Here is a 27,588-nt window from a genome sequence, read left to right as displayed (position 1 = left end):
AGCATTAGACTGTTACAGCTAGCTGCTTTGTATCAACATCTGATGAAGTGTAACTGTTGCTTTAGCCCTCTGTGCCTGTTGGTGGTTTACAATAACATGTCTAGAACCGCAGGTCTGAACCTAATTGATAAATAGCTACACACTATGATGTGCATTCACATGTTTTTTTTTCTTGCATTTGTGTTATGAATGTGAAGTTGCACCACATCTCCTCTAGGGAGGTCGGTCGAGCGCTCAAAATATTCACACACAGTAGCGTGCTGTCTTTCTGTATTTTGCTTCAAAACATCTTCAGCAAACAATCATTACAGGAAGCAGTGCTGATATAGTGGAAACCCTCTTGTCACCTGCTGTATCTGGTGTGCGTGTGTGAGAGAGTCAGCCAGTGTTAGCAGTAGGTTCAGGACTGCTGCCAGACTTGGCGCTTAGCCTGGCACAGCCCTATCAAACTCTGTGTGTGTTGAGAGTTGGGACCGGTGCTGGCTCTCTCATCAAGTATGCAGTTGGAGTCGACGCTGCAGCAGAGATGCCTAATAGAGAAAGCAGGGGAGAGAGGAAAGCGAGTAAGAGAACGGCTCTGAATACGTCATACCACCCGCTCACTTCCAGCTTCCATTTCTCCCCTCTTTATCCTCACTCTTGCCAATTACTCCCTTTCAACTCATCTGTCTCAGCCTGCTCTTCTTCCACATCTCGTCCCTTTCACCCTCTGCCCCACCCACTAAATTCCTCCTCTTGTATCCCCATTCAGAGTCTTTTTCACATCCCTTGCTCCCCAGTTTCCACCAAATCGAATGTCATTCACACCTCTCTCTCAATCCCCTGCAGCCTGGAAAGAGCTGTGGAGAGTTTCAGCAGCCCTCGTCACACTGGAGGTAGCGTCACATCATCACAGATATTACTACGGTGAACGTTCGCAGCTCATCTGGCAGCTCCTGCTCCCATGACCATATAAGTACTTCCCCTTGAGAGACATCCCAGTGTTTTGGTCTGACTTGCAGGAAAGGTCATAGACAAATTTCTTTTGTTCAAAAGGTTGAGATTTGAAGGTGGAGATGCTCACCACATAACTGCTGTTTCTCTCTCTCTCTCTCTCTCTCTCTCCATCTGTCTCTCTCTCTCTCACACACACACACACCACACACACGCACACACACACAGAGTCTAACTTCTCCTGTCCTCCTCACTTCCTCCTCTTCTTCTTTCCTGCATTTCTCATGGACACACAGTTCCTGTCAAACACTAAGTTGTCATGATTCAGTGAGAAGACACTACCCTGTGTGTGTTTGTGTGTGCGTATCTCATGTTGCACAATCCAGTCTGGAACAGCATACAGACACTAGGCCAGCAGATGCTTGAACTCCTTTACCCATCCTCTAGTTTGCAATAACATCACTGGAAGACAAAAGAAAGAAAGAACTGATTCAAATATATATATAGGAGTTTCCTTATGGTGTGTAAAACCACCGGCTTGGTTCATTGTGTGTGTGTGTGTGTGTGTGTGTGTGTGTGTGTGTGTGTGTGTGTGTGTGTGTGTGTGTGTGTGTGTGTGTGTGTGTGTGTGTGTGTGTGTGTGTGTGTGTGTGTGTGTGTGTGTGTGTGTGTGTGTGTGTGTGTGTGTGTGTGTGTGTGTGTGTGTGTGTGTGTGTGTGTGTGTGTGTGTGTGTGTGTGTGTGTGTGTGTGTGTGTGTGTGTGTGTGACTGATGGAGAGTAGAAGTGAAGCATTGGCATATTGTACGTAGCAGCAGATCAGAAGAAGGGATGAAGCACGCAGCATTAATCACCGTCTTCATCCACCAGCCTGTCTCAGAAGCTGACTCACTCTTCATTAGCAACTCCATGCTGTCAGCTGCTCACTGGTGACCTGAGAGCAGACTGAAAACCTCACTATCATGTCATTTAAAACTACACATGGAAGCACAGCCAGAAAATCAACTTTAAAAAAAATCTACTTCTACACATTTAAAAAAAAAAGAATTAAATGTACGACAATGTGGACTCTACTAAGTCAACCCATTATATTCCACTTGGTGTTTACAGACATCATTTTTCATACATAAATAATGATACAATTCTGATGTAGCCTAAATGATCAGTATGTGTACCTAATGTGTTCTAATACAAAGGTAGACAGCTGGTTCAGCCATTAAGCTAACTGGCACAGGTGTTAATGGTCTCATCAATAAGAAGAAGTTTAATCATTCAGTTTATGGACTGACAAACTACAAAATTAGATTTGTGTTTGATTCAGTTGGTAGTTTGTATTTGAACATTAAATGATTTAAGACAGATTAATGTCAATGGGCTCACCAAAGGAGACTGACTAGCCCTCTTGTTTTAGTTTTCTAGTTTTCTCTTGTAAATTTACCCTGCATTCATGAGAGGACATTTTTTTACTTTAAATGTATTTTAATGTCTTTCCTCTTTTCTTTTTGCAAATATTAGGACCACACACTGTCATCTTTGGCAAAAACTGGTCGGCCTTGATAGAGCTAAAGAGACTTTCATTTTCTTGCTGTGGTCTTTACTCTCAATCATACAATGTTTATTTTAGTTATACTTAAGCAATTTAAAGCCATGGTTAAACAATTGACAGTTTCAGATTGTCATTTAAATTTTTGTAAAATATGTTTTTACATTTTTTTTTTAATTAAAAGCTTTGTTTAGTTTGGAACAAAAGTTAAGCAAAAACTTTTGGTGCTTTCACACTTGCACAAAAAAACCCATGAAAAGGTCCTGTAGTTGTGTTCCTCTCCGTTCTTTTGTTGATATTGTGATTGTGTCGAACTACATAGCATTGATATAAAGGCAAGTTCCTCATTATAGTGTAGTATAGTGGACTCTGTTTGTCCGCCCCTTTTGCGTCATTCTTTTGACATCACATTTTGCCTCCAGAGACCCCCCCCCACCCCCCACCCCTCCAGTCTGACTGGGATAGTGTCACGCTGTGAGTACATGTGTGAACAACCAACAAAGGAAGTTTTCAGAAAAAATCTTTTGAGGAGTGCAAAAATCTTTTGAGGGGGCGGCAGTAGCTCATTCTGTAGGGACTTGGGCTGTGAGCCTTGCGGGGATCAATAAAGTAAATCTCAATGTGAAAACGGCTTTAATGTGCATGGTTTCACAAAACAACTCCTTTCCCTTCATGGCCAATTAGAGTACTCCTTATAGACCTAATCATACTAGCAGACCTTTGTGCCTTATTGATGAACAATTTGTTGCAAGCTTTATAAGGTTAAGAGTTGCTGTCAAATTTAGCAGCTTTCATTTTACCAGTCACAGATGACCATTCCTTTTTGCTGCTTAAAGTAAATGGCATGACACAAAATACAACTTTTGGCAATCTTCTGTTTATACAAAAGAAGAACATGGAGAGTATTTACCTCAAGTCTTTATAGACTTAATCAAACTGTTATCATTATTTTTTTAAGCTTATCACATGCTTCAATACTCATCAGCATGATTATTCCACTGCTTTGCCGGTGTCTATGCAAATAATAAAGACACTGAAGATTAAGAAAGAGCTGTTGTCATGGTTTCCTGAATCTCCAGCAGCTTCCCCCGATGACAGAGTGACACTGCAGAGGGACATGCTATTTTCTCCTGCAGGGATCAATATGCTTGGTCAGCCATAAAGCTCCCACACTGTGCAGGCCCTGGTCTGTAAAACCTGATCCATACTGCATAATCACACCAAGGTCAGGCTACAGAGCTATTTACATACAGACGCAGGCACCTTGAACTGACAAACTCTGCTGCCAACCAGGCAGAAATTAACCAGGCAAGTTTTGGCCACTCTGTGCATGTATCAGGGATTAATGTGTTTGTGTGTTAACGTTGTAAGAGCATAGAGAACAGTGGTGATTGTGAGTGTTTTATAAACTTGAATATCTGTGATGTTTCATCTGCTTCATTTTGTCACAGACGTGCTCTTAGTAGGAGGCTAATTGAAAATGCCTATACTGCTGTTACCTTCTCTCCCCCATCTACAAAACAGTGTTTCTCTGCCTGTGTTTTTATTTGTGTATTTGTGTTCTTGTTCACAGTGTGTGTCAGACCATCAACATATATAAGACTCACTTGGACACTCAGAAGTTTTTGGCCTAATTTAATTCTTACTTTCAACACAAATATAGAAAAACAGACTCAAACTTGGAAGTTATAGGAAATACTATCAATCTGTAGATGAAACTCTGGCTTGTCTCTGTACCATATGAGTCTCATTTAAAACACTTTTCTGCTTGACTATGTCTAAACTGTACTTTGGTACTGTTGCATAAATAGGTGAATTAGGAGTTAATATCACCTCATTCTTCCTCGTATTAACAATTAGAGCACCAGTCGATATTTTGTCATCCACAGATGATGTTATAATATACCGTGTTTGTTTGAAGACTAAACACAAAACATATAATGAAAGAATCTTTTAGTCTTCATCAGAGATCTGTCCACACTATTTTTTATTTATTTATTGCACACAAAAAAAAAACATAAACATAATAGATCAATGGAAAAACAGACAGTACATAATGATTAGTTAATTAACAAACTATACATTTTGAAAGAAATGTGCTGGAGGAGCCAAATAAACCCAGAGGGGCCCTCCTAAAGAGAAACATGTAACACACAGACATATTATTAATGTAGTCCAAGCAAAAACAATAAAGCTAACAAGAACACATACTCAAGAAGGTGTAAAAGAAAGCAAAACAAGAAAACCTATTGATAGAGAGACACTTGTAGCTGAAGGTGAATATTTATTACAACCAGATCAGTGAATAAACAAACATTAATAATGGTTACAATGATGAGCATATGGTGAAAAAATTAAATAATAGGCTAAAGTTAGATGACTTGAACTTGAGTGAATGCATGAATAGTCAGAAAATGTATTTTGAAAAAATGACGGCGTTAATGCTAAGAGATTACTTTTGATAAACTAGGTAATAATGGAAGTCTTGCCCACTGTGGCAGACGGGGTAGAAAGTCTGGATACAGACTGTCTCTATTGTAAGGCAGGAACTAGCATTCAGATTTGCTGCGTCGAGGCAGATGGATGAAGGCTCTGTTTGATCTCGTAAAGTAAAATAAAAGTAAATGGTTTACACTGGGAGAAAAACTCAGCGGTCGGACTCTGAACATAAAAAAACCCTCAAAGACAAAAGACTTTTCACGCCGGGATCCTACTAAAGACAATAAACACACTGGACTTGACACAACAAGAAACAAACTTCTCCTTCTTTCCGTTTGGCTTTTTACTTCTGCTTGAGTCTGTGCCAATGTGTTTTCAGACCTTATCTCTAAGGACGGTAGGGGTCATTTCAGGTTGCCCTGGTAACAAAAAGAGAAATTAAGATGTTGCACAAAAACATTGAAACATTAATATTGTCTCACTATGATACTGTAGATTAATTACATACCTCTGAGACGACTATTTATGGTGAGAAGTAGAACATTATAAATGCAGATCATCATATATCTCATCCACTTCCGGAGTTATGCATTAAAAGTAAACACTCCTCACACATGATTATCAATCAAACTCCAAACAACACCCTATGTAGCATACATGTAAACTAGTCCAAACTAATGATGGATTAACTGTGAGCCCTCTAATCGTAACGCTTTAATCACAACTCATGGTATACCACACCTACACCTAAGCTCTTGTGGACCAGCCACCGATCGTCATTGATGCTACTTTTTATCTGTCAAGGGATGTCACCCCAGTAACATATAGGCCTGATCAATATGAAAAAAGTATGCAATGTAAAAAAAAAACTTTGGTGCATGTTCCTCCTGAATCCTAAATAAATACACAGAACAGTTTTCCTCCATTAAAATGGCACTAATAAGGTAGCTTATAGCTAGCTTTTGCTTCATCTGACTGCATCAAATTGATATGAAAGCATGGCCATTAAAGATAAGATATACTTTATTCATCCCAGCAGGGAAATTTAGGAATTATACCCATTATATTATTATACACATTATACCCAGGCCGCCATCAAATAGGTGCTATGTACACATGCTGTGTGAAAAAGCATTGCTTGAGACGTGAAGTGTTTCTTCATTTATTGCAATTAGTACAGATTTTTGCTGTGTTTATTGCGAAGGTTCACATAGCAATATTTCACTGCCCTAGTATAAATAATTCAAATGGAATTCTCATTCTTCATAGAGCTGTGAGCTCAATTACCTTTTTGCTTACTAATTTGGCTAAAGACAGTGATTTTAAATCATTCATAAACGGACATTTCTCAAGATAAGCCAGAATCAGAAATGTATTCCAATGAACTTGATTTGGCACACACACCCATTTCACACTCTCTGTTTTATGCTGAATCATGACTGTTCTCTTTGCTGCTTTGCTTCTCTACACCACTGACTGACAGATTAAAACACTGTCCATCAAACACTGTCCATCAAACTGAAAAATACAGAACAGGTTGTGGTTGTACAGTACAAACACACACACACACACACACACACACACACACTTTCTTTCAGGAACAGCCTGGTGGAAAAATAAATATTGGTGCCTCTGCAACTGACTCAGCAAGGCTCTGATGAATATCAAGGGGAGCGAGAGGGTAAAGCTGTTGACAGACACAGCTGTTAATGCAAGTGTGCAAACAAACAGGTGTGTACAAGCTTCTCATGTTCACTGTAAATCATAATGGTAGTTTGACCTGGAAAAGACATGGAGGGATATTTCCAATGTGGTGATGAGATATTTTTGTTTAAATGATTTCAAAGAGCAGTTTTTTTTTTTTTTCGTTTTAGAGATTTATTTTTGGGTCAGGAAAACTCACCCCATTGCTAAGGGTTAGCTTGCCACTGTAGCACCACTTGTCTTGTGCTGCCAAATATTGGAAAAGGCATCCAGGTGGTCCATAACTTTCTGATGTGAATTGACAGCAGGCTACCGCTACCTGCCACCGGTAGAGCGCCGCCCACAAATCATCACTGTGTACAAACACTAAAATGGTCAATAGGGCTCAATCGTTTTCTCTCCATGTCTCTCCTTTTCTGACTTAACTTTCATAAAGTTATCTGAGAGAGATCTACAGTCTGAGAGTGCCACGCTAGCAGCTCAGAAAGGCTGCACTAAGGCACATTGGTGGAGTTAGATGGATAGTTCAGGTTTTTGAGGTGGGGTTGTATTAAATACAGAAAAAGTAAAACAGCATCTCAGTCAAAGTGCAGGCTTTGTTTTGACATTTTCTTTTCTTTCTTTATAGTGGCTATTTGTGACTTTATTGGATAGGACAGCTAAAGAGAGACAGGAAATGTTGCGAGGAAAGAGTGTGGGGTGACATGACGGTAAGGGCCACTGTCGGATTCGAACCCATGGCATCTGTGACGAGGACTAATATAGCCTCCGTACAGGATGGGGCGCGCGATACATCTACTGGGCTATCTGGCTCCTAATTTGTGGATATTTTCATCACTCCACCTTGACCTCAATGACCCTATCCTTAGGGCTAAGTACAGAACTATAGCTGAGGCTGTGGGGTTGTAAAAAGTTTTGATGACATTACATTTTTTTAAGGTTTATTTTTGGGCTTTTATGCCTTTATTTGGATAGGACAATGGATAGAGTAGGAAATCGGGGAGAGAGAGTGGGCCACTCGCTTGGAGGACTGTTACCTCTGTACACGGGGTGCAACCTAACCGCTAGGATTAGTCTCCTGTCTATTTTTCTTACTATGATGTAATAACTAGAGCTGGATATTTCCCATAACCTCACAAAACGATATGTATCCTAAAAGCCCTTTCTTCTGTCTCGCTTGTTTTTTTTTTTACTATTAAATTCTGGTATCACTTGAATATACAAGTGACACTACAGCTCCATACAACTCAGGCACTGCAGTGTCTGTAATTAGACATGCCTGAAGCATTTGTTATCAACTACACTTTACACGCGCAGGTCTTTACAAAAAATAAATCCAAAAAGTGCTTTTGTGATTTTCTGAGCTGATTTAGAAAGCGTCATTCAGTGCTGGATGGGAAAGCACTCACTGGCCCTGTGTAGTGAGCCTAGCTATATTTGCTAGCAACTTGTCATATGTAGACTGAGGTTGTCGTGTTGCTGTTTATTTTTTTAGTGTGTTTCATGGCTTTTTTTATTTTGCATTACTCGTCTCCAACTCCCAACTTATTGGTGTTTCCAGAAATCCAAAAATGCTCCCATAATCTTTGCTTTCAGTTTTGCTGCAAGTGGATAGATGAGAAATCTACTTTGCGAAGCCAAACACGGTGCAATGCATCGTGTTTGGCTTCTACTGCCACATATTGGCTTGATTGTGTACTGCACCATAGACAATGTGTCTTTCGCAATCGCTTGTTGACGTGCTGCAGAGAGTTGATTGTGGTCAAAGATACTGGTCTATTCCATTGTACCATTATTTACTATAATGTGGAACGATTAGATGTTGTTGTTTCTGGAAGTATAACCAGCCATAACATCCTCCTTTACAAGGACCGTACCTACAGTGTCACACCTGACTCTTGCTATGTGTGTGTGTGTGTGTGTGTGCCCTCAATGCCTCTTCAATTACACAGCAAAGCCAGATCAAATGACATCAGTCAGGCTCTTTACCAGACGCTCTCTCCGTCCGATCGTCCGTCTCTTCCTCTCTCTCTCTATCTTTGACTCCCACACTTCATCACCCCTGTTACTTTCATTTCGCCCACTTTGTCTAACCTGTGCCCACCCTTCAAGTGAACGCCCTATCCATTGTTCTTGATCCCTAGATTTTCACCATGGCGCAGTCTGTTTTTCATTTTTTCAGCTGTTGTTCGACCCGGCTGAGGACAGAGAGGGCTTTTGCGCTGCAGCTTCCACAGTTGAGTGGATTGTACTTTAAGCACAGAGTGAGCTGTCGAACACTCAGACGTCCAGTTTTCAGACAATGTTATGTGCAGCAAATGCTTGATTTTTATAGCTTCAGGCAGAGGAGGTAACAAGGCATAAATGGTTATATGAAGGCGAGGTGGGTGGCTTTCAATAACTGTTATTTTTGGCTAAAAAAAAGAGATAAAATATGGCTCTCCAGGCTCATTGCCATTCCTGTTGCCTGTTGGTGTTTTGGATGAGCGATATGCTCCAGGCTCCCTGCCACAGCAGAGAGGCACATTCATACAGTGGAGTCCTTCCAAAAGTCCTCCATCAGTCACACACACACACACACACGCACACACACACACACACACACACACACAGGCTCACACTCCATCAAACAGTCACGGGGAAATGCTTAATTATTCACTCACTAATTACCTCGTATACCCACTTACATAACTGAGGTTGCTTTGTGAGCAGAGGGAAGAAGAGACTCATGAGGAAAATTTGCCGGAAGAGCTGTGCTTTTGAAAGAATTTTCATCTGGCCCCGCTCGCTGATGCAACTTTTCTTGCGCATCTGAAACTGCTTGAAAATAAGTGGCAATAAAGAATATTTATATCTGGTGTAGAGGCAAGAGGAGGCGATGATCAGATCAGCTCATGCATAGCAGAAGACAAACTGAAACACACTGCATTATACATATAACAGTCCTTTCATCCCTGTTAATGGATGCTAGATAAATGTCCCAGTTTACATTGTAATTGAAAAACACTGGGATAAGGAGAAATAGTTTGTTTATGAAGTCTTCCTCCCACCTTTTCTCCTTCATTAGATCATTTTTCACTTTGTATCAGTGTGTCAGCACTTCTTTATTTCTACTGTCCTTAAGCTTAGTGACTTTCTTTCCCTCTCGATTTCCTGTTGACCTCTTTTTCTCTCCCTCTCCCCTGCCAGGACATATCTTTCCTCCCCACTCCTCCTTGTGTCCCCTCTCTCCTCCTCTGTCTTATCTCCCTTCACTCTGTCTAAATCCACCTCCTGTTCTCCTGGCTGAATGTTCTCCAGGCTCCCTCCTCAGCCTCTTTTGTGAGGCAGAACAAGCTGTGAGCACTTCTCTTGATAATATTTTATTTATTTATTGGAAACGCTGCATAAATGTTTGAGAAATAGATTAATAAAGAAACAGTAATCTTCAAACAAACATAACAAACAGTCCTGTAAAGGGAAGGACAGGAGCACATCCTGGACTCAGATTGAGTTAGTTTGAGGATACACAGAGATACATAAGTCAAATGAAGTTCAAAGGCGCTCTCTTTGTAAAGATTAACACAAAAAAAAATGAGTCGATGCATGTTCTGTAACTGTTTGTGTACACAGAGGAGTACAACAATATGCTGAAACAACAACACACTTCTCAAGAGTTCAATGTTTCTTCTCAGCCCTCTCTATAAACCCTGCCTTGTTTACATTTGCCTGCTGGTCACATGACATGTCATTTTATGTACTTCATTTCAAGCATGACCCAGCTTCAAGAATCCATGTGGGTCAAATAAATATCAGACACGTGTGTGTGTGCATAGCGTGCAAATGTCAACAAATGCTTGTCATCTAACCAGTAATACTTAATTAATCAGATAACAGTGGACCTGAACTTAGAGGGAAGATAACAAGAGATAATTGGTTAAAACAAGGCCCAGTGTGACACTGTCCACTCTCATTATTCTTATCACACTCACAGATACACACACACACACACACAAACACGTGCAGGCTTCTTCTGACCTGACAAGGCCACTCACAGTCAAAATTTCGCACACATTGTGCACAAATCTGCACCCATGATTCTACTTCACATCCACACTGATTTAATGTATTTTCATGTAAATTATCTCAAAGTTTCTATGTCAGATTCGCTTTTAGACCCATAAGGCTCCACCTAGAATACATAAATGCACTTAATCATAAATGTGTGTGTACACAAAAACAAACACTTTTCCAAACGTTGACATTTACAGAATTCGCAGCTGAACTTTGTGAAGCGTCACCGAGGCGTCACTTCACCTCGGGCTAGCCCAAACCCTGCAGGGTGCAAGTAGGCGGCTGAGGTGACAGCCGGGGTCTCGGTGTTGTTGTTGGAGCACATGTGCACATCACCATTCATCAGCACTGGCCCTGGCCCCCCATCCTTAATGTGTATAAACCAATTTGGGATGGGAACAAATACCCTGCATGCCTCTGACATCATGGAGTTTCCACTGCTGTGCTCGTCTCAGCTCAGAGATCGCAGCTTTGATATTTCACACCGCTGGCTCCATCTTAGGGGTTCCCCACCCACCAGCCCCTCACGACCATAGATGGAGAGTTGAGAGTCGCTGATTATGTGGAGGGAGGTCATCTGATAGCCCAATGGTCGCATCTCAAACATTTCATGTTGAGTAAGAGTCAAGGAGCACAACAACAAAATAATGAAACTTAAATCTTAGCTGACACTTTATGTTCGGATGGGAAGTCCTAATAAGGATCTGATTGGATCATTTCAGACACTTTGTAAACTAAGTATTAACATTCATGCAGGATTAAGCTGCAGCTTACAAAGAATACAAGCTTTAGATATGTTATAATAGTAGTTGATCTGTAATATCTGCATCACGATTCTGTGTGCTAATAAATGAGGTTAGCATCTGTGTTGTCAGTCAGCATCGAGATCTACTGAAGGAAATGTTTGACGCTGTAACTTATTGTGAAATATCCTAAATGTTTTGTTTTGTGTAATTTTTCAAAACTAAGATTCTTCCAATAAACACTGCTATTTTCAATATCCCCGTCGGTTTATCTTTTTTTTTTAATCACTGATAAATTATAGCTTCAGTGTTGTGAAGAAAATATATTCAGAGATTCTCATGAAGGAAAATATCCTGGTGTGTTCTGGTAGGCAAAGTGTTGACGAGGAGCAGAGGAGCTTCCTGTTCTTCCAGGATTACCTCAGAGGTTTGCTCTCTGGTGTTTGTCACCACAGCAGAGGGTCACCACTTTGTTGAGCTTTCCATGAACATCACTTCATGAAGAAACCACCTCCATGTATGGTCAACATTCTTCTCTTAACTTATCTAAGGTTTCTTTTTTTTTTTAGTTTGTTTGCGCAGAATTTTCTGGATGAATGTACAAATGCTTCAACTATAGCAAACGGTTTACACATATACGTATTTTTTGACAGTTTTTTCCTGTTGATTTGTTGAGTGGAAACTTTTTAGCCCAGGACTCAGATTTTCCATCACACACATGCACACTGCATGCAAGATATACACAGACATGCACACAGCCAGTAGAGCAAGGTGATACGACACCTCTAACTTTAGTCTCCCTCTCTATCACTCTGGATAATCCAGTTAGGGAACATTCTCTGGATATCAGGAGGTTTTATCTCCCTCGCTTCCAGTCGGAGCAAATAAGGAATCCATGCTCCAGACCAGCCCTGTATCCTTGTATCCTGAATTAACCACGCGTGACACATGCATTCTAGGATCTCCACGCACTTACCCAGAGACTGACATAAATACAGCGCATCCTGTCAGATCTCGTCCTGTGGCTTTGTGTGGGTGTATAAAGGTCAGAGGTTTCAGGGGGCACCAGCTGATGTCACAAAGCCAAAATGAGAGTAGTGTCCTTGATGACAGCCTGGCAACTATAATTGTCGTGACAACCCCAAGGAATGAGCTGTCATGTGACACCCCCTTCCTCCGAGCCGAGTGCATGGAAAAAAGAAAACACACACACACACACACACACACACACACACACACATTTATAACTGTGTCAGCGGGGGGAACCCTCTGGAAACAATGTGCGGCATCCTGGGGGAATATAGAGGGGAGTGCAGGAGCAATTCAGCCCACTGTGAAGAGGGCCAAATCTAGGTATGAAACAAGGCTGTAGACTCTTGCTTTCAGTTGAAACTGAGAATCTGGATGGAAATTATTATCTGGAAATGATTGTCCCCTTTTCTATGATGACTGATAAAACAGTGCTGAACACTGATTATCCTCTCTGTCAGTTGTTCTGAACTGGTCTAGCCTAAGGACCCACCACCAACTCCTTCATGAAAATTGGGAACCAAATTTCTATTTTTTTCAACCAATCAGATTTATTGAATGAAAAATAGTGCAGTTTGGACCCCAGATGGTACGAAACATGTGAAGGAACAAAACCAACATGTTTTAAGAGTGCTACAAAGACACATTTTTTGCCTTTTTTTTTTCCAGTCACATGTTCACGACCCAATGAAAACAGCTCTGCAACCCACTTTTGGGTCCCGACCCACCAGTTGAGAGCCACTGCTCTATGTTACCGTCACAGTACCACGTGTAGCTTGGGACAGGACAACTTTGGACTCTTCACACATGTGCACTTCATTAATTCTAATAAAATACACACAGTAACAGTGTTTAATCTCTGTATGTTACCAGATCACAAACACCTGCACAGGAGGAACAACCTACAGTCTGCTAAAAACCATGCAGAGGATTTCTACAGGCAAAAAGCTGCATTATTGAATAGTTTATTCATTATTTGTTTTAACTGGCAATCTGATAGTGAACTCTGTGTTTTATAAACGTAGATACTTTATGATGTCTCAGGAACACTGGAAATGATTTAGTTCCATAATTGTTAAACCCAATGATGGAACTTAAAGGCAGGGTTGGTCATTTTCTCCAGATCCACTTTTTAAGATTTTGGTTGAAATTGTCTTTAGGTCCTGACAGAAATTAATAACTCATGTGCTCTGAAAAAGGAACAAAGAAAATCCGTCATCTGTAGCTGTAGTAAGCCTGTAACAATTTCGACCAATGTCTGCCACGAGGTGCCAATCTGATGAACCAATCATATCCCTGTCTCCCTGCTTGTTCTCTACCCCTTGCATGCACTAGCCCACACTCACAGCACGTCACCAGTTACAGAGTTTATACTGTGAGTTTGTTGTTGGCCGTTTTGAATATTAAAATAGTCACTTTTTTTTTTTTTTTTACAGGTATTATGATAAAGTTTAGTGTTTATTTACTGCTGAATGAGACATGAGACGACGTAGTTTCTACACGTAAGTGATGAGGTGAGGTCTGCTTCTGGAGCAACGGCGCTCATGCACGTAAGTGAGGGGGCGTGGCTTTTGAGGGAGCACAGAGGGGAGAGGGTGGGTGTAGACGGGGCACTGAGGGAATGCTACTTTCACAATCATGATAGTTTTGGAAAATGACCAACTCTGCCTAGGCTTGATATTTCATTGTTAATCCTCATGTCAAACACTTTTTGAAATCCCAGCTTATAGCATAGCGACTCTTCAGAAACTGACAGATGCTTATAGTCCTTTTTGTCTGTTAAGCATATCTTCTAAGGTCCGTCTTTTCTCCGTTAGTAAACTCTGCTAATGTTGATCAGTTTTATTGAAGTCCAATCCACTGCAGCCTCCAATCAATGAATGATATCCTTTAAGGGGGCGTGTCTGTCAGTAAAACCACTTCCGTGAAGTCTGCTCTCATGTATTCTCGCTCATAGCTCCTCAGATCTCAGTCCTCTCTCCTTGTGCCTCGATAAGAGACTCAAGGTGTCCTTCAACATGGCTGCACGGAAAGGCTTTTGGTTCAAGCGAGGAGTGAGGAAACGAAAAATAACAGACATGAGAAGCACCCATTATGTTCGAATCCCTCAAGCATACTTGAGCCTCTGCCTCGGGGGAGTTGTGTTTCATGCATGTTTACAGTGAAGCAGGAGTACCACCTTACAACCATCATCAGTAGAAACGTTTTTTCGATGAGATAATAATATTCCTATGAACTAATTTATGTCAATTAATAACTATATGAATATTGGAAAACACTAACCCATCCCTAGCACAACCATACACACACAAACGCAGCTAAACAGGTCTCAGATGTGTTGTTAAGTGTGTGAGGCTGCTAACAGAATCTGTCTTACATGTTCGCGCGCGCACACACACACACACACACACACACATTTGGAGGTTGGTAATTAGGTGAAGCAGTAAGGTGATAACAAGCGCCATCCACACGTTTGAAACAAAGGTGTCTGTGCCAACATCGCCTGAGATTACACGCAGAGATGAAAAAGACAGCTTTAAATCCTAACACTTGAACTTCACCTTCCTGAAACGGAACATGTGCATCAAGAAAGTGTATATGACTCCCACTGCTGCCTTCCCCCTTTTGTTATCTTTTGCCTATCTTCTCCACCCACTCCTCCTCCATGAGCACGATCTATGAGTCATCTGATCCTAAAGGTGAGATTCTGTTTTCTGTAGATTATTTTCATCTCCTTTTACAGCACGAGAGGGGATCTTCACTTCTCTTTCATTTCCCTCCTCAGCTTTCATCCATCCGTCACCTGCAGACAAGTTAAAACATCATTGTTGTTTATTGCAGAGTGTGCCTTCTGAGGTCACATCGGAATCATCTCTCTCCCCCCCCCCCCCACCCCCTGAATACATTTGTACCTCCTGTGGTGGGAGGTTTCCAATTCTGCTTGTGATTGAACAGCAGCTTGATCAAATGTGTGTGTGTGTGTGTGTGTGTGTGTGTGTGTGTGTGTGTGTGTGTGTGTGTGTGTGTGTGTGTGTGTGTGTGTGTGTGTGTGTGTGTGTGTGTGTGTGTGTGTGTGTGTGTGTGTGTGTGTGTGTGTGTGTGTGTGTGTGTGTGTGTGTGTGTGTGTGTGTGTGTGTGTGTGTGTGTGTTTCATCAATTACAGGAGAGGTGGTCCCTGTCATAGTAATCCTTGTTGTCATTGTATGTTGTTGCTTTATTGATCACACCTTTGTTTACTCGTTCTGAAAACTATATCGAGGATTTGAGTGGCCAGAGACATATTAGTTTCTGTCTCCTCCTCTCTGATTTTCCTCTCCTATTTCCTCATCCTTTTACCTCCTTATTTTACTGCCTTCTTTCCTCTCCTTATGTTAATGTCTAAGCTTCCGCCTCTCTCCCATCTTCCCCCTCAGGTTGCGGAAACAGCAGCATGAGCAGCGACATGTACAGCACCGGCTTCCATTCCATCACAAACATCGACTACTCGTCAGTGTGCATCAGCACGATGAGTGCCCGGCACAGTGACTGTCCAGGTATGAGCTGGCATCAGATGGACGTGCGCCAACTCTCCTTCCCTGACGCGGCCTTTGATGTTGTCCTGGAGAAGGCCACGCTGGACGCCATCATGGTGGGAGAGAAGTCACCTTGGGGGGTCTCCCCAGAGACGGCCTGTTTCATTCACAAAGCACTGACAGAGGTATTGTTAAAAATCTTTGATCACTAGTAATCCAGCGTTTTATTAGAAAAAAAAGAACACAAAACATTCATGGGATGTTTAAAGCATTGGTCATAAACGTGTTGTTTTTAAAGCCTTATACTAGATACAACGGAAAAATGGATACAAATAAAGACCGACTCAAATTGATGAGACAAAATTATATCTCAATACTCAATACTTTTTAGCCAGCAGATGGTGCTATCTCTTTTTGCTTCTCTTGTTAGACACCATAACTTCTCCTGTGTCGTTAGCCAATAGATGCGTACAATCATGGCAGACGTCGGTGAACATTTTGTGGTTGAGAATTCACGTCAGGGCTCCAGCAGCCATATGTCGATGTGTCCTAGAGAAAGACACTTAATCCCAAATTGCTCCTGTTATTGCGTCAGCAGCGAGTGGATGAGTATGAATGGATTTAATTAGTAAATATTGATGGACCCTTTACACAGCAGCCTCTGCCAAAAGTGTGTGAATGTGGTGTGACCTGCGGTGCAAAAAGCACTTTTAGTAGTCAGAAGACTAGAAGAATATACAAGCTCAAGTCCGTTTACCATTGGCCTTCTTGTTTCAAAGCTGGAGCATAAGAGCAATTTGAAAAAGACGAGGAACAAGACAGAAATGGGTATATAAAATGAAAACAACGCGATTCTGTCAGTCAAACAGCCCCATGTTAGAAAGGTTGAGAGACCAACAACATACGTATGTAACATACGCTGGGAAGCAGATTTGAAACTCTCTCTCTCCCACTTGTTAATCAAATTCAGTGTTTTTAAAAAAGCTTTCTGTGCTAAATAAAGCTCCTGCAGCTATTCATGTAAAGCCAAAGAGACAGACTGACAGACACGACATGGAGCTGCAGTAGAGTCTAATAATTCTCTGCATCATTATAAATAATATCTATCTGCCTCAATGATCTCTCCGAGAACTTAAATAAAGGTTGAAAAAATAGAAATAAACTAACCAGATGAATGAAACAGTTCATTATAAAATGTAGATTTTGAAAAGAACAAATTTGTTTGAAAAACTGTTTGAGACCACAAAAAATGAAAAGAGCTGTTGTTAACCGTGCACGGCTAACCTGTCAGTGCACCTCCTGTCTCACCGTACCATAAAGAATATCTATATTCTATGTAATGGTATTTATATTTATTATATATGTTAGATTCTGCCATGTGAGTATTAACCTTGGTTATCAATGTCTTCTGCAACAAGATACAATTATTGTTATTAATTAATTAATGAAACATTTAAAAACCAACAAAACATTTGAACTAATACTGTAGAATACCCATAATACCCTACATAACAAGATTCATTCCCCTCAAAAAAACCTGCAGGTCAGCTCACCCAGTTTAATTTATCTTCCTGTGTCAGTTTTTATTTGCTGAAGCACTGCCTCAAATGTGTTGCGAGCCCTTTTAAGGATTTGTTATGCTGTCCTCAAAGACATACTGTACAATACATTATCTCAGAGTGTTTCTAATGATCTCTGGTTAAACACAATAGGTTTGTGTTTTAACAAGTAATCTTTTGGAACTTTCACAGCCCTCATCGCCGCGATACTTCAGCCAGAGAAATGTTTTTCCTGTAAAAGACTATCAGTCATTATTTTCTGTAGTACACATAATAAACACCCTTTATATATTCTGTAGATCCAATACTACTGATCCTTCCTCTCCTGTCAGCATTCAATCCATAGCAGGCTTCACACGCCGGCTGTGCAATGATTTAAATGCTCTGCCACAGTTTATCTGTAATTGACTTCTCTCTGACAGTGAAATCAGGAATGGTGGCACTTTACATTTCCACTCCATCTCCACAGCCCATCAGTTGATTTAGATGACGCTGAGTGCCCTTCAGCTTACTGGCTGCGGCTCTAACCACCACTGTGTCAATGTGACAATGACAGTGTTTTGGCCATTAGCCATGGTTGACCTTGACACACGAAGCAAGCGAACGCTGCTATCAACTACGTACTCTGAATGGGAAAGAATTACTCATGAAGTACTTACGGTCACATTTTGAGAGCTGGTAAATGAGATGATATTCAAAGTTTGCTTTGTAATTACAGGTACAGTTTAGACTTATTACACACTGAATATGTAATCACGGTAATGCATCAGAAGGAAAGGTCAGATTGAGTGATTCATAATAACTGAAACAGGTGGAGATGACTAAGTGCGATTAAGGTTAATGCAAATTTAAAGTGAACAAAGAAAGGCCTTTTTACAAAGTGTTTTAAAATGACACAGAAATGTTCAAATTAGGCGGCTTTAAGTTTAATATTCCAACAAAAAATTTGCAGTTAGTAGAAGGCCTGAATTTCTTTCTTCAACCCACATCGATGCAGTCAGATTGTCTGTACTTACAAACACGCCTTAACTGCAAACTGCATCACATACACAACCCTGGAACCCACCACATCACCGACTGTAAGTGTGTCATTAAATCAGAAAAGGCTTGAAGTAGCACACATACTGTATGGTTCTTTTTGTTTTTTAGGTCTTGGTCTATAATGGTTCAAATGCAGATGTCATTGGACTAAGAATTTCAGTTCTAATTGGTAATTCAATGTTCAAACAGTAAAGATATAACATGTTGTAATTTTGACAAACTGCCTGTTTGGGGGATGTAAGGCTGAATAGATGTTTGTGAGCTAGCACATATAGTGGAAACAATGTAAGATTGAATATATTTAAAAATCCACTTTGCAAATGTTTTGTGGGTCCGGAAAGTCATTCAAGGGGTTATAATTATTTAAATGTTGTAATTGTGTTCATTTAAGTTGTTGCACATAATGCAACCAAGCCTGGTCCTTCTTTCTTTTCTGTTTGCGATCTCCTTTTAACCTCTTTCAGAACTAAAATTAGCAATTTTTACTTTTTGGATTTACTTTACCGGAGCTGTTGTAATTTTATACTTATGAGTTTTGTTTTTTTTTGCATCCCAAAGTACTATCCAGAACTGGTTTGGACTTGATTGGTCGTAGTTGATACAGATCTGTGCAGTCACTTTGTGAAAACAAAGCTCGTTCATGAGAGAGCATGATTCCTGTCTAAATCTTCTCAGACTGACGTACTTAGATGACCTTTTGATCCCCACAAATTAACTCGTTTGTAATGCTACCAGCTTAACCAGTGTCTAGCTCGACTCGAGAGGTAAACAAATGATTATACTGTGCTGTATATGGGCCAAGTTTTCAGGGACAGTGTCTGACAATAGAAACACACACACACACACACACACGTAGAAAAGGCAGACGATGCCCTGGGTGTTTTCCTCGGGCAGAAGGAAGTCTTAAAGAGGGATCAGTGAGTGTGTGTGGGGGACAGATGGAGGATTCGACTTCCCTTCAAAGGAAGCAAAACTGAACTCACAAAGAAGCTTGAGAGCCATTAGACGCGTCATCACCTGCTTCCCTTCGCACCCTCTCTTCTTCTCACTTTTGCCTCTCACTTTGCTTTTTCTCCTCATCTCCACTTTTGTTCCTCTCACCTGCTCTGAGCTCGGGGCTGTGTGGAGGTGCTAATGTGTGATTGTGTTCATGTTGTCTTTCTGCTGCATCTTTATGTGTGCGAGTGTGTGTGTGTGTGTGTGATCAAGGAGAAGTCAATATTCCTCGCTGATGTATTTTGGCTCTTGCCCTGTGGCTTACACGGGTACAGCAGTCACGATTCCAGCAAATGTGCGTGTTTGTATGTGTGTGTTTTAATGGAATGTAGGAGTTGGGTTCATAGCCCGGTTTAATTTCTTGCAAAACAAAAAATTCTCACAGAGTGATACAACAGGGAGAGGGAGAAAGAAACGAGAACGAGTTGAAGGACAGTAAGTGACAAGAAAATTGCCCGAGTTACAAAAAGGAGATTCACACACAAGGAAGGAGGTTTTGAAGGAAAGAGGAGAAACTGTACTGGAACACAGGAGTGAGAGAAAAAGAGGGGAAACGAGAGGAGGAGGAGGAGGAGGAGGAAACCGAGACTGACAGAAAGCTAATGAGCAGTGCGCCAGTGTGAGACCGATGGGGAGGCAGCAAAAGCGAGGGAGAAAGGGGGGGGGGGGGGGGAAGAGGAGCACACTTTCATCTAAAACCCTCACCAGCTTTCTAAAAAAGTCTGCAAATACATGTTTTATGACGTTAAGATAATACATTATAGCAACTAAAACCCTGCGCAGATTGAGTGCAGCAAAAGCTCAGCTCTGAAACAAAAACACGGCCATATGAAGACACATGAACTATGTATAGAATCAGGGAACAATAGGTGCAACAACAAACACAGCTTTATTTTTGTTGCTAACACATACACACCCAAACAAAATCTCACAGCAGAGGCCGCGGTGCACTGAGGTGTGAAATTTATTTCACAGCCCTTACATGCTCTGTGAATCACTCATACTGTTGCCATGGAGATTCTTTCCTTGGATATCATCTCAGACTAACACTTTTAATTGCTAACCTTTAGTCCTGTTTAGAGAGGTAAAGACGAGTCCTTGGGCGAATTTTTTTAGAACCAAAAAATGTCAATGCTCATTTTCCAATCCTGTTTAATAAATTGAACATGAGCATGTGTTTTAATTTGATACTTGATATTGATGATTTTCCCCCCCTTTTTTTGTGCCACCTCACTAGGTGATCAGAGTGCTGAGTAAGCTGCAGTGTCCCTGGAGGTCGTAGTTTGTTTTTGAGATTGTTGATCATCATTTTTAGCCAAGTTCACAACTTTTCTCATTTCTGCTTTGTGTCAGTACTTTAGTTGGAGAAATTGAATTAAGGCCAAACTTTACTCAGAATTTTAAACTTTTAAGTATACTGTTTAAAGCAGGCCACTTGTCACCCAAGTTCATCTCAGAAATGCCCTTTTTTCTTGCAGTAACAATGACTTTTAAGTCAGGGCTGTAAAAGCCATCTGAACACATAACGGCTGGCAGCAGCCATGCGTGTGTCATTGTTTGTTTTGTTGTTTCTTCCAGCCGTGATAGTTGACCGGCATGTCCTCTCAAATGTATATGATTCTTTGCCAGTCTCAGTGACACAGCGACACAAACACTTTACGCAACAGCCGAACGTACATGTTATCATGTCATCACTAAGGACATGAAGTGTCCATCTGGGCAGCTCTGTGGAAACCCTCTGAACCTGCAGGACTCGTTCATAAGAGACACGCGTCTCGCTGAGTGTGTGAGCTTGTGTTTAAAAAGTTTGACCTGCTGTGTGACGTATCAGTTAGCAGGAAATATCACAGAGCAATGCATTTTGATAGTTAACAGTTATAAAACAAGATCAAATCTATTACTAATACAGTTCACCGAGGCAGCTGGAAAGAGCGAGGCAGACAGGTATAAGACTGCAAGCCAAAGACACTAATGCAGCTGAAGAGAGAAAAGCATCTTCTCTGTATCTCTTGTTGGTTTATTTATGAGTTACATGAAAGAAGAGAGCATTAATGATGTCTGTTTAAATATTTCTACAGTGTGACCTTAATGCAGAAAAGGCAATTCATGCTTGAAATAATCTGATATAGGAATCTGCTGAGGAAATTGGAATTGGTGCATCTCTAAACACAGCATCCAATCAACATCAGTGGTATTGTGATATCCTGGACAATATCATCACTTAAGAGTAAGACATCTTGAAATGGCTGCCCAGGGCGTTTGCGTTTTCACACACTGATTGTTGTTGGCCGGGCGGGGTCAAAGTCGAGGATTTTTTTTGTGTCATTTGATATTAAGAGCCCAATGATGCATTAAGCTTTCATCATTAAGTTTAAGTTTGGTGGCATAAAATCAATCCTGGCTCTTAGTAGTCTTGAAAAGCTTTTGTAACAACCAGTTTAATACAGTCAAGCTTTGGGTCAAATCATACATAGTTTATTATTGCCTTAAATGATGCAGTAACACAACATTATGTGTTGATATGAGCTGCTGTTGAAGCTCCTACTGAAATAAAAGTCATGTCTCCTACAGACATTTAGATCTGCAAAGTAGGAACCAAACCATTGTTAGAGGCACAGTGTTTATGACTGTATCTGTTATGTTCTGAGTCACACTGTTTGATGAACATCAAGCCTGTAGTAAATGAGTTCTAGTCACACATCTTCATAATGTTGCATCATTTGTAGAAAACACCGACTTGGACTACATAGCTACATTTCACACTTAACAAATCAGAATATGACTTAAAATGACACAAAATATACTGGTGAGCAAAAGGAACTTTACTTGAAATCATATCTACCTCAAACTGACTCTGAAGAATGACTATTTCATGTTGCTCTCTTTTCTCTGCCGCACCCAGCTCACATCTTTTTTTCATGTCTAAAGGATGTGCTAGCTTTACTGCCAATAGTGTTTAATGCTGTAGAACAAAACAATCAATAATATAAATGAATCAAAACAAAGCATATAACTGATAACTTAGTGGATGTGAAGGTGGAGACATTACAAAAGTTTCTTAGCCCGACCTGACACAGTGTGACATGCAACCAACTACATAGTCTCTATAGTATTTCATCAAATATCTCAATCATTGAAAAGGTGTTTAAAAAACGGTCTACTTAGGCTTTTACACTGTATCATTATCAGAAGAGATAGCTTCTTTTGTTTTCTTCACCCAGACCCCTTTCCTCTCGCTCTTTTTTTCCATTTTTCACTTTAACTGCTGAGACTGAGACCTCCTCCTCGTCTCTTTTTACACTACTGTACCCATTGCAGCAGACTGCAGCAGTTTTATTGTTATTATGCCTTGCTGATAGGAAATAGAGTTTGAGCACTACAAAAAACTAAATACGCAGTTGATTAGATTTTTCAGTTTTTATGACTTTGTTCTTCTATTCTAAATTAGATGTTTTCTACTCAGCTCAGTAAATTCTTAACAATATATGTTGGCAAATGAAGCCAAAAAGGTTATTTAGGCTAATGTGATCAATAAATTATCATTTATTTTAAAGTTATATATAAATGTCAAATGTATTATAATGTACTGGAATAACATTTGACTGTTCACCCATCACGTTGGAGTGGCTCCTGTCATGACATCATCCTCAGACATTCATTGACATTGATTGGTTGTGCCTGGCTCCTGCTGTGGAGAGTTCTCCCTCTGCTCCATTACGGGAAGCTTGGACGCCTGCCGGGAAGAATTCATCTCATGGCACACACACACACACACACACACACACACACACACACACACACACACACACACACACACACACACAAGGATCACACATCACACACAAGGATGACATAACCGTCATGCAGCTACATACATAAGCTCATATGACTTTAGCAAGTTTTACCTGCCTACGAACCTTTTGTTCCAGGATAAAGTGGATTACACCAATCCTATTTATGTCTCGCTGTTTTTCACACACTTTACTCTTTTACCCTGTTCCATATTCTTGAGAACGCTTAAAAGGCTCTGGAAAATTTAACACACAAGGTTAAAAATCAATTTTACATTTTAGCATTCAGGTAAATGTCTGATCTAACATCCGTCCATCTGTGATGGAAATGTATGCTTGAATTGATTGTTTATAATTTACAGACAGACATTCAGTTTGATTGATTGATTTATTGATTGAACTTTATTGTCAGACAAAGTCACAACATTCAAACACCAAACAAATATTCAGAGGCCTTCAGTGTTTTTTGATCTGGTTTTAAAGTTTAAAAACTGCTTGGTGACAGTTATTTTATCTTTGTGAGGTTCTCTGTTAAAACGTTGACGCGAAAATTGGCCACTGCATCATAAGAGAGTATTACCTGGAGGATTATTGTCACCACAACGAAGAGCTGTAGGCCAAAGAGTTCAGAGTTATTGCCCGGGTTGGCAGTGCAGTTGAAAACATTTAAACACACCAGGCATCATGGAGAAAGCAGGAGTTGCTCTGATTTTGTATCATTTCTAAGATTTTTTCCATTTCTACCCGTGATGGATCAAAATGAGCATCAAGTCTGTGGATTCAGGTTTGACTGACCCCTTTCAGTTTGAAAACTTCTGCCTTAGATGATAAAAATGATTTTGGATTCTGAAGGTCTGTAAAAGTGAAGGAAAGAAGAAGCGACATTTAAAAGTGATAGGAAGTACGTATATATTTTTAGATTTAAAAAAAAAAAAAATTGCTCGTGGGGGGGGGGGGGGGGGGGGCTGCCTGCTTGCCTGCCTGCCTGCCTGCCTGCCTGCCTGCCTGCCTGATGATGCCTCTCCTCTGCATCTCCAGCAGAGGGAAAGTAGAGCAGTGGAGCACACGTGAGGGAGAGGGAGCGTGGGTAATTGCGATTCTGGTTGCGCATGTGTGGAGCTGTGGGGATGGGATCAAAGACAGAGTGCGTTTGTGTACGCTTGCAGAGCAATTTTTTTATAATTTATTTTTGCTTGTTTTCTTCTTCTGGGACTCTTCTGTCCATGCGTGTTTGTTAACAAAATGTCTGTGTGTGCAAGCATATTCACAAGCATGGGTTTTTGTTTGTGTTTGTATGTGTATGTGTATGTATGTGTGTGTGTGTGTGTGTATGTGTATGTGTATGTGTGTGTGTGTGTGTGTGTGTATGTGTGTGTGTGTGTGTATGTGTGTGTGGCATGGGATGGACTGATGAGCCTAGGCCTCCCGGCTCTCCAGAGACTTTCACACGGGCCAGGCATGATTCTCTGCACGTGCTCCTCCATCATACACAAACTCACCACTCACATTGGCAGATGAACTGTTGCGCACACACACACACACACACACACACACACACACACACACACAGAGACTTCATCCCAGCATTTTAATGTTCTTCGAGACACATGTGCAAATTCAAGGTTCAAGCCATTAGCTTGAGTCAGCTCTCTGGTTTTGTGTGTTTGGCCTGTGTGGAATTAGTCGCAGTAGCAGTTTTATTTTATCTTGTGAAATCTGAAAAAATCATGTATTTTTCCTGGTGTATCCAGGTTCATTCCTGGTTTCAGGATCATTAGGTGTATTCGTTGCAAGTCATCACGAGCAAAAAAATATTTTCCTCATTTTCCTCACATACATGTTCTATACATGGCTCTTATTTCTCTACCAGTCGCACCACATGTCCTTTCTTCACTGTTCACTCTGTCCAGGCTCGCTCTGCCTGTGGAGACTTTTGTTAATCCAGCGTTCAGGTTTTCCCCAGCTGTGAAGAGGAAAGCCCCTGGAGCGAGACGCAATCCCTCTGTTCCCTTTCACACACACATACCCTCCCTCCTCACAGTTCACTACAATTCACACACACACACACACACACATAAAGACCGTCTGTCCACAGGCTGTGACCTGTAGTGTGTTGACATTTGCTGGCAGATGGGACTATGTTACCATGAGTCATTTATAAATCTCTTGAATGTGCATTAATGCATACATCACATGCATTAAACCACACACGATGCATTCAAACACACTTTGTGTACACACACACACACACACACACACACACACACACACACACACACACACACACACACACACACACACACAGACTATTATTTGTCTCAAATCCTTAAATTTGCTGTCATGTCATCTGTTCTCCTGATTGCAGTATTACTGTGTGGAGAACTGTGCAGCAAGATTATTTCCCTTTTTCCTCAACATGAACAGTACAATCTATACACACGAAGGAACTTGACTCTACAGGGACGGCTCTTTCATGGCGTGTGTGTGTGTGTGTGTGTGTGTGTGTGTGTGTGTGTGTGTGTGTGTGTGTGTGTGTGTGTGTGTGTGTGTGTGTGTGTGTGTGTGTGTGTGTGTGTGTGTGTGTGTGTGTGTGTGTGTGTGTGTGTGTGTGTGTGTGTGTGTGTGTGTGTGTGTGTGTGTGTGTGTGTGTGTGTGTGTGTGTGTGTGTGTGTGTGTGTGTGTGTGTGTGTGTGTGTGTGTGTGTGTGTGTGTGTGTGTGTGTGTGTGTGCACTGGAGGAAGCTATAAGTAGAGATAATGAGAGATTTAGAATATGAAAATGCATATTGTCATACTAAAATAAATATACAATACAATGCATTCCCCCTGAAGCAGAATGAAAGAGGAAAATGAAGTGGCTGGTTGAATATCTTAAAGGAGCAAAATGAAAGATCAGAAATAATAAATCATAAATGACCTCACTTTATTATCAGACATTAGGAAAACATGTTGAAGTGCTGGCTTCTCTGTCAACAATGCAGCAGGCAGTATGTCCTCCTCCTTAGTTTCCATTACAGTATGGAATGATATGTATCTGTTTTGAGCAGAGAATGTAGGCAGTTTTAAGACACCCCCACACAGCATTTTTGGACACCCCTCAGATTGCCAAGCAAACGGGCAAACAAAGGTGTTGCAGCGATGGAAGCGAACCTGGTTCTGCATTTTTCTAATAAGCTCCACGAGCAGAAACATGGTAAAACTAGGATAAATATTGGAGATGCTTTTGAAAAAAATGACACAGGTTAGAGCACAGAACGGTTTCAAATCTGATGCAGAGCTGGCTAAACACTGACGCTTCCGTGTCAGCGACATGACAACCTGCGTGCGACTCAAGGGAGGAGGGGGCGGGTCCGTCCAAAGTTTTGCATTAGAACAGCAGTGCCAATTTTAAATGCAACATGTGTTTTCCTACAATGTGAAATCATTGCATTTTGAACAAATCATAGAAAATGTTGCATTTTTCTATGAGAAAGTTTTTAAAATGAAGAGCACACAACACAGGGCGGGCAAGCCCAAACCAAAGTAAGCATACGACTTGTGAATGGATATTTAACACACACACACACACTCTCAGACAAAAATTCCCACTTGGCTCACCATTGCCTAGGCGACCACATCGACTACAGAGCACTGTTCCTATGGAAACAACGGATGCCTAAAGGAGAAGATCATTGATTGAAATAAGAAAATATGAGAGAAAAATTAGGTAGACTGGAGACAGAGACAGGATGGAGGATAATGAGGAAGGGGGCAGGGGGTGTTCTGTAGAGGTGTGGTCAGAGAACCTACAGTATATGAGCAAAACCTATACAGCCAACCCATACTAACAATACTGACAATTTATATTTGATGTCCTTAACTGAATTTGCATTTTTCTGTAAAAAGGTATTTGCTTCTGTTTGTTATCCAGGTAACATTCAATGAGTACAACCTGGCAGGGAGTACAAAAGGGGAGAAATCCATATTAAGGGTTGATGTGTGCAGAATCAATGTAGGCCACAGTGAAGTGGAGTGTAGAGCACCCCTTGAAGAAGGTTAGAAGGTTAGTAGACTACATAAATCTCCCAGGAGCATGTGTAAGTGTGTGTTATTGTTTGACACTGGGCGTGTGAGGACATTTTTATATTCATACAGTCTATTAACGCTGTTAGTCTCTACTCTGCAGTTACTGCTAATGTTTTTATTGGATATATCCCTGCAGCCCTGTGTGATAAGTTCAAGAAGTACGCCTTCATCAGAACCACATAC

The 27,588-nt window shown here is 40.9% G+C and overlaps 1 protein-coding gene across 2 annotated transcripts in view; it reads left to right on the top strand.

The window, feature by feature from the left end:
- Positions 1-27,588, top strand: part of ece2a (endothelin converting enzyme 2a) — an 86,304-nt gene that overhangs the window by 27,122 nt on the left and 31,594 nt on the right. For both annotated transcript variants that reach the window (XM_061044554.1, XM_061044555.1), the window contains exon 3: positions 15,856-16,139. In XM_061044554.1, the coding sequence (XP_060900537.1) occupies positions 15,856-16,139 (284 nt within the window). The remainder of the gene's footprint in view (positions 1-15,855; positions 16,140-27,588) is intronic.

Source organism: Labrus mixtus, chromosome 8, assembly GCF_963584025.1.
Source record: "Labrus mixtus chromosome 8, fLabMix1.1, whole genome shotgun sequence".
Lineage (NCBI taxonomy): Eukaryota > Metazoa > Chordata > Actinopteri > Labriformes > Labridae > Labrus > Labrus mixtus.
The sequence above is the reverse complement of the archived record's forward strand: the minus strand, read 5'-3'. Positions and strand labels throughout refer to the sequence as shown.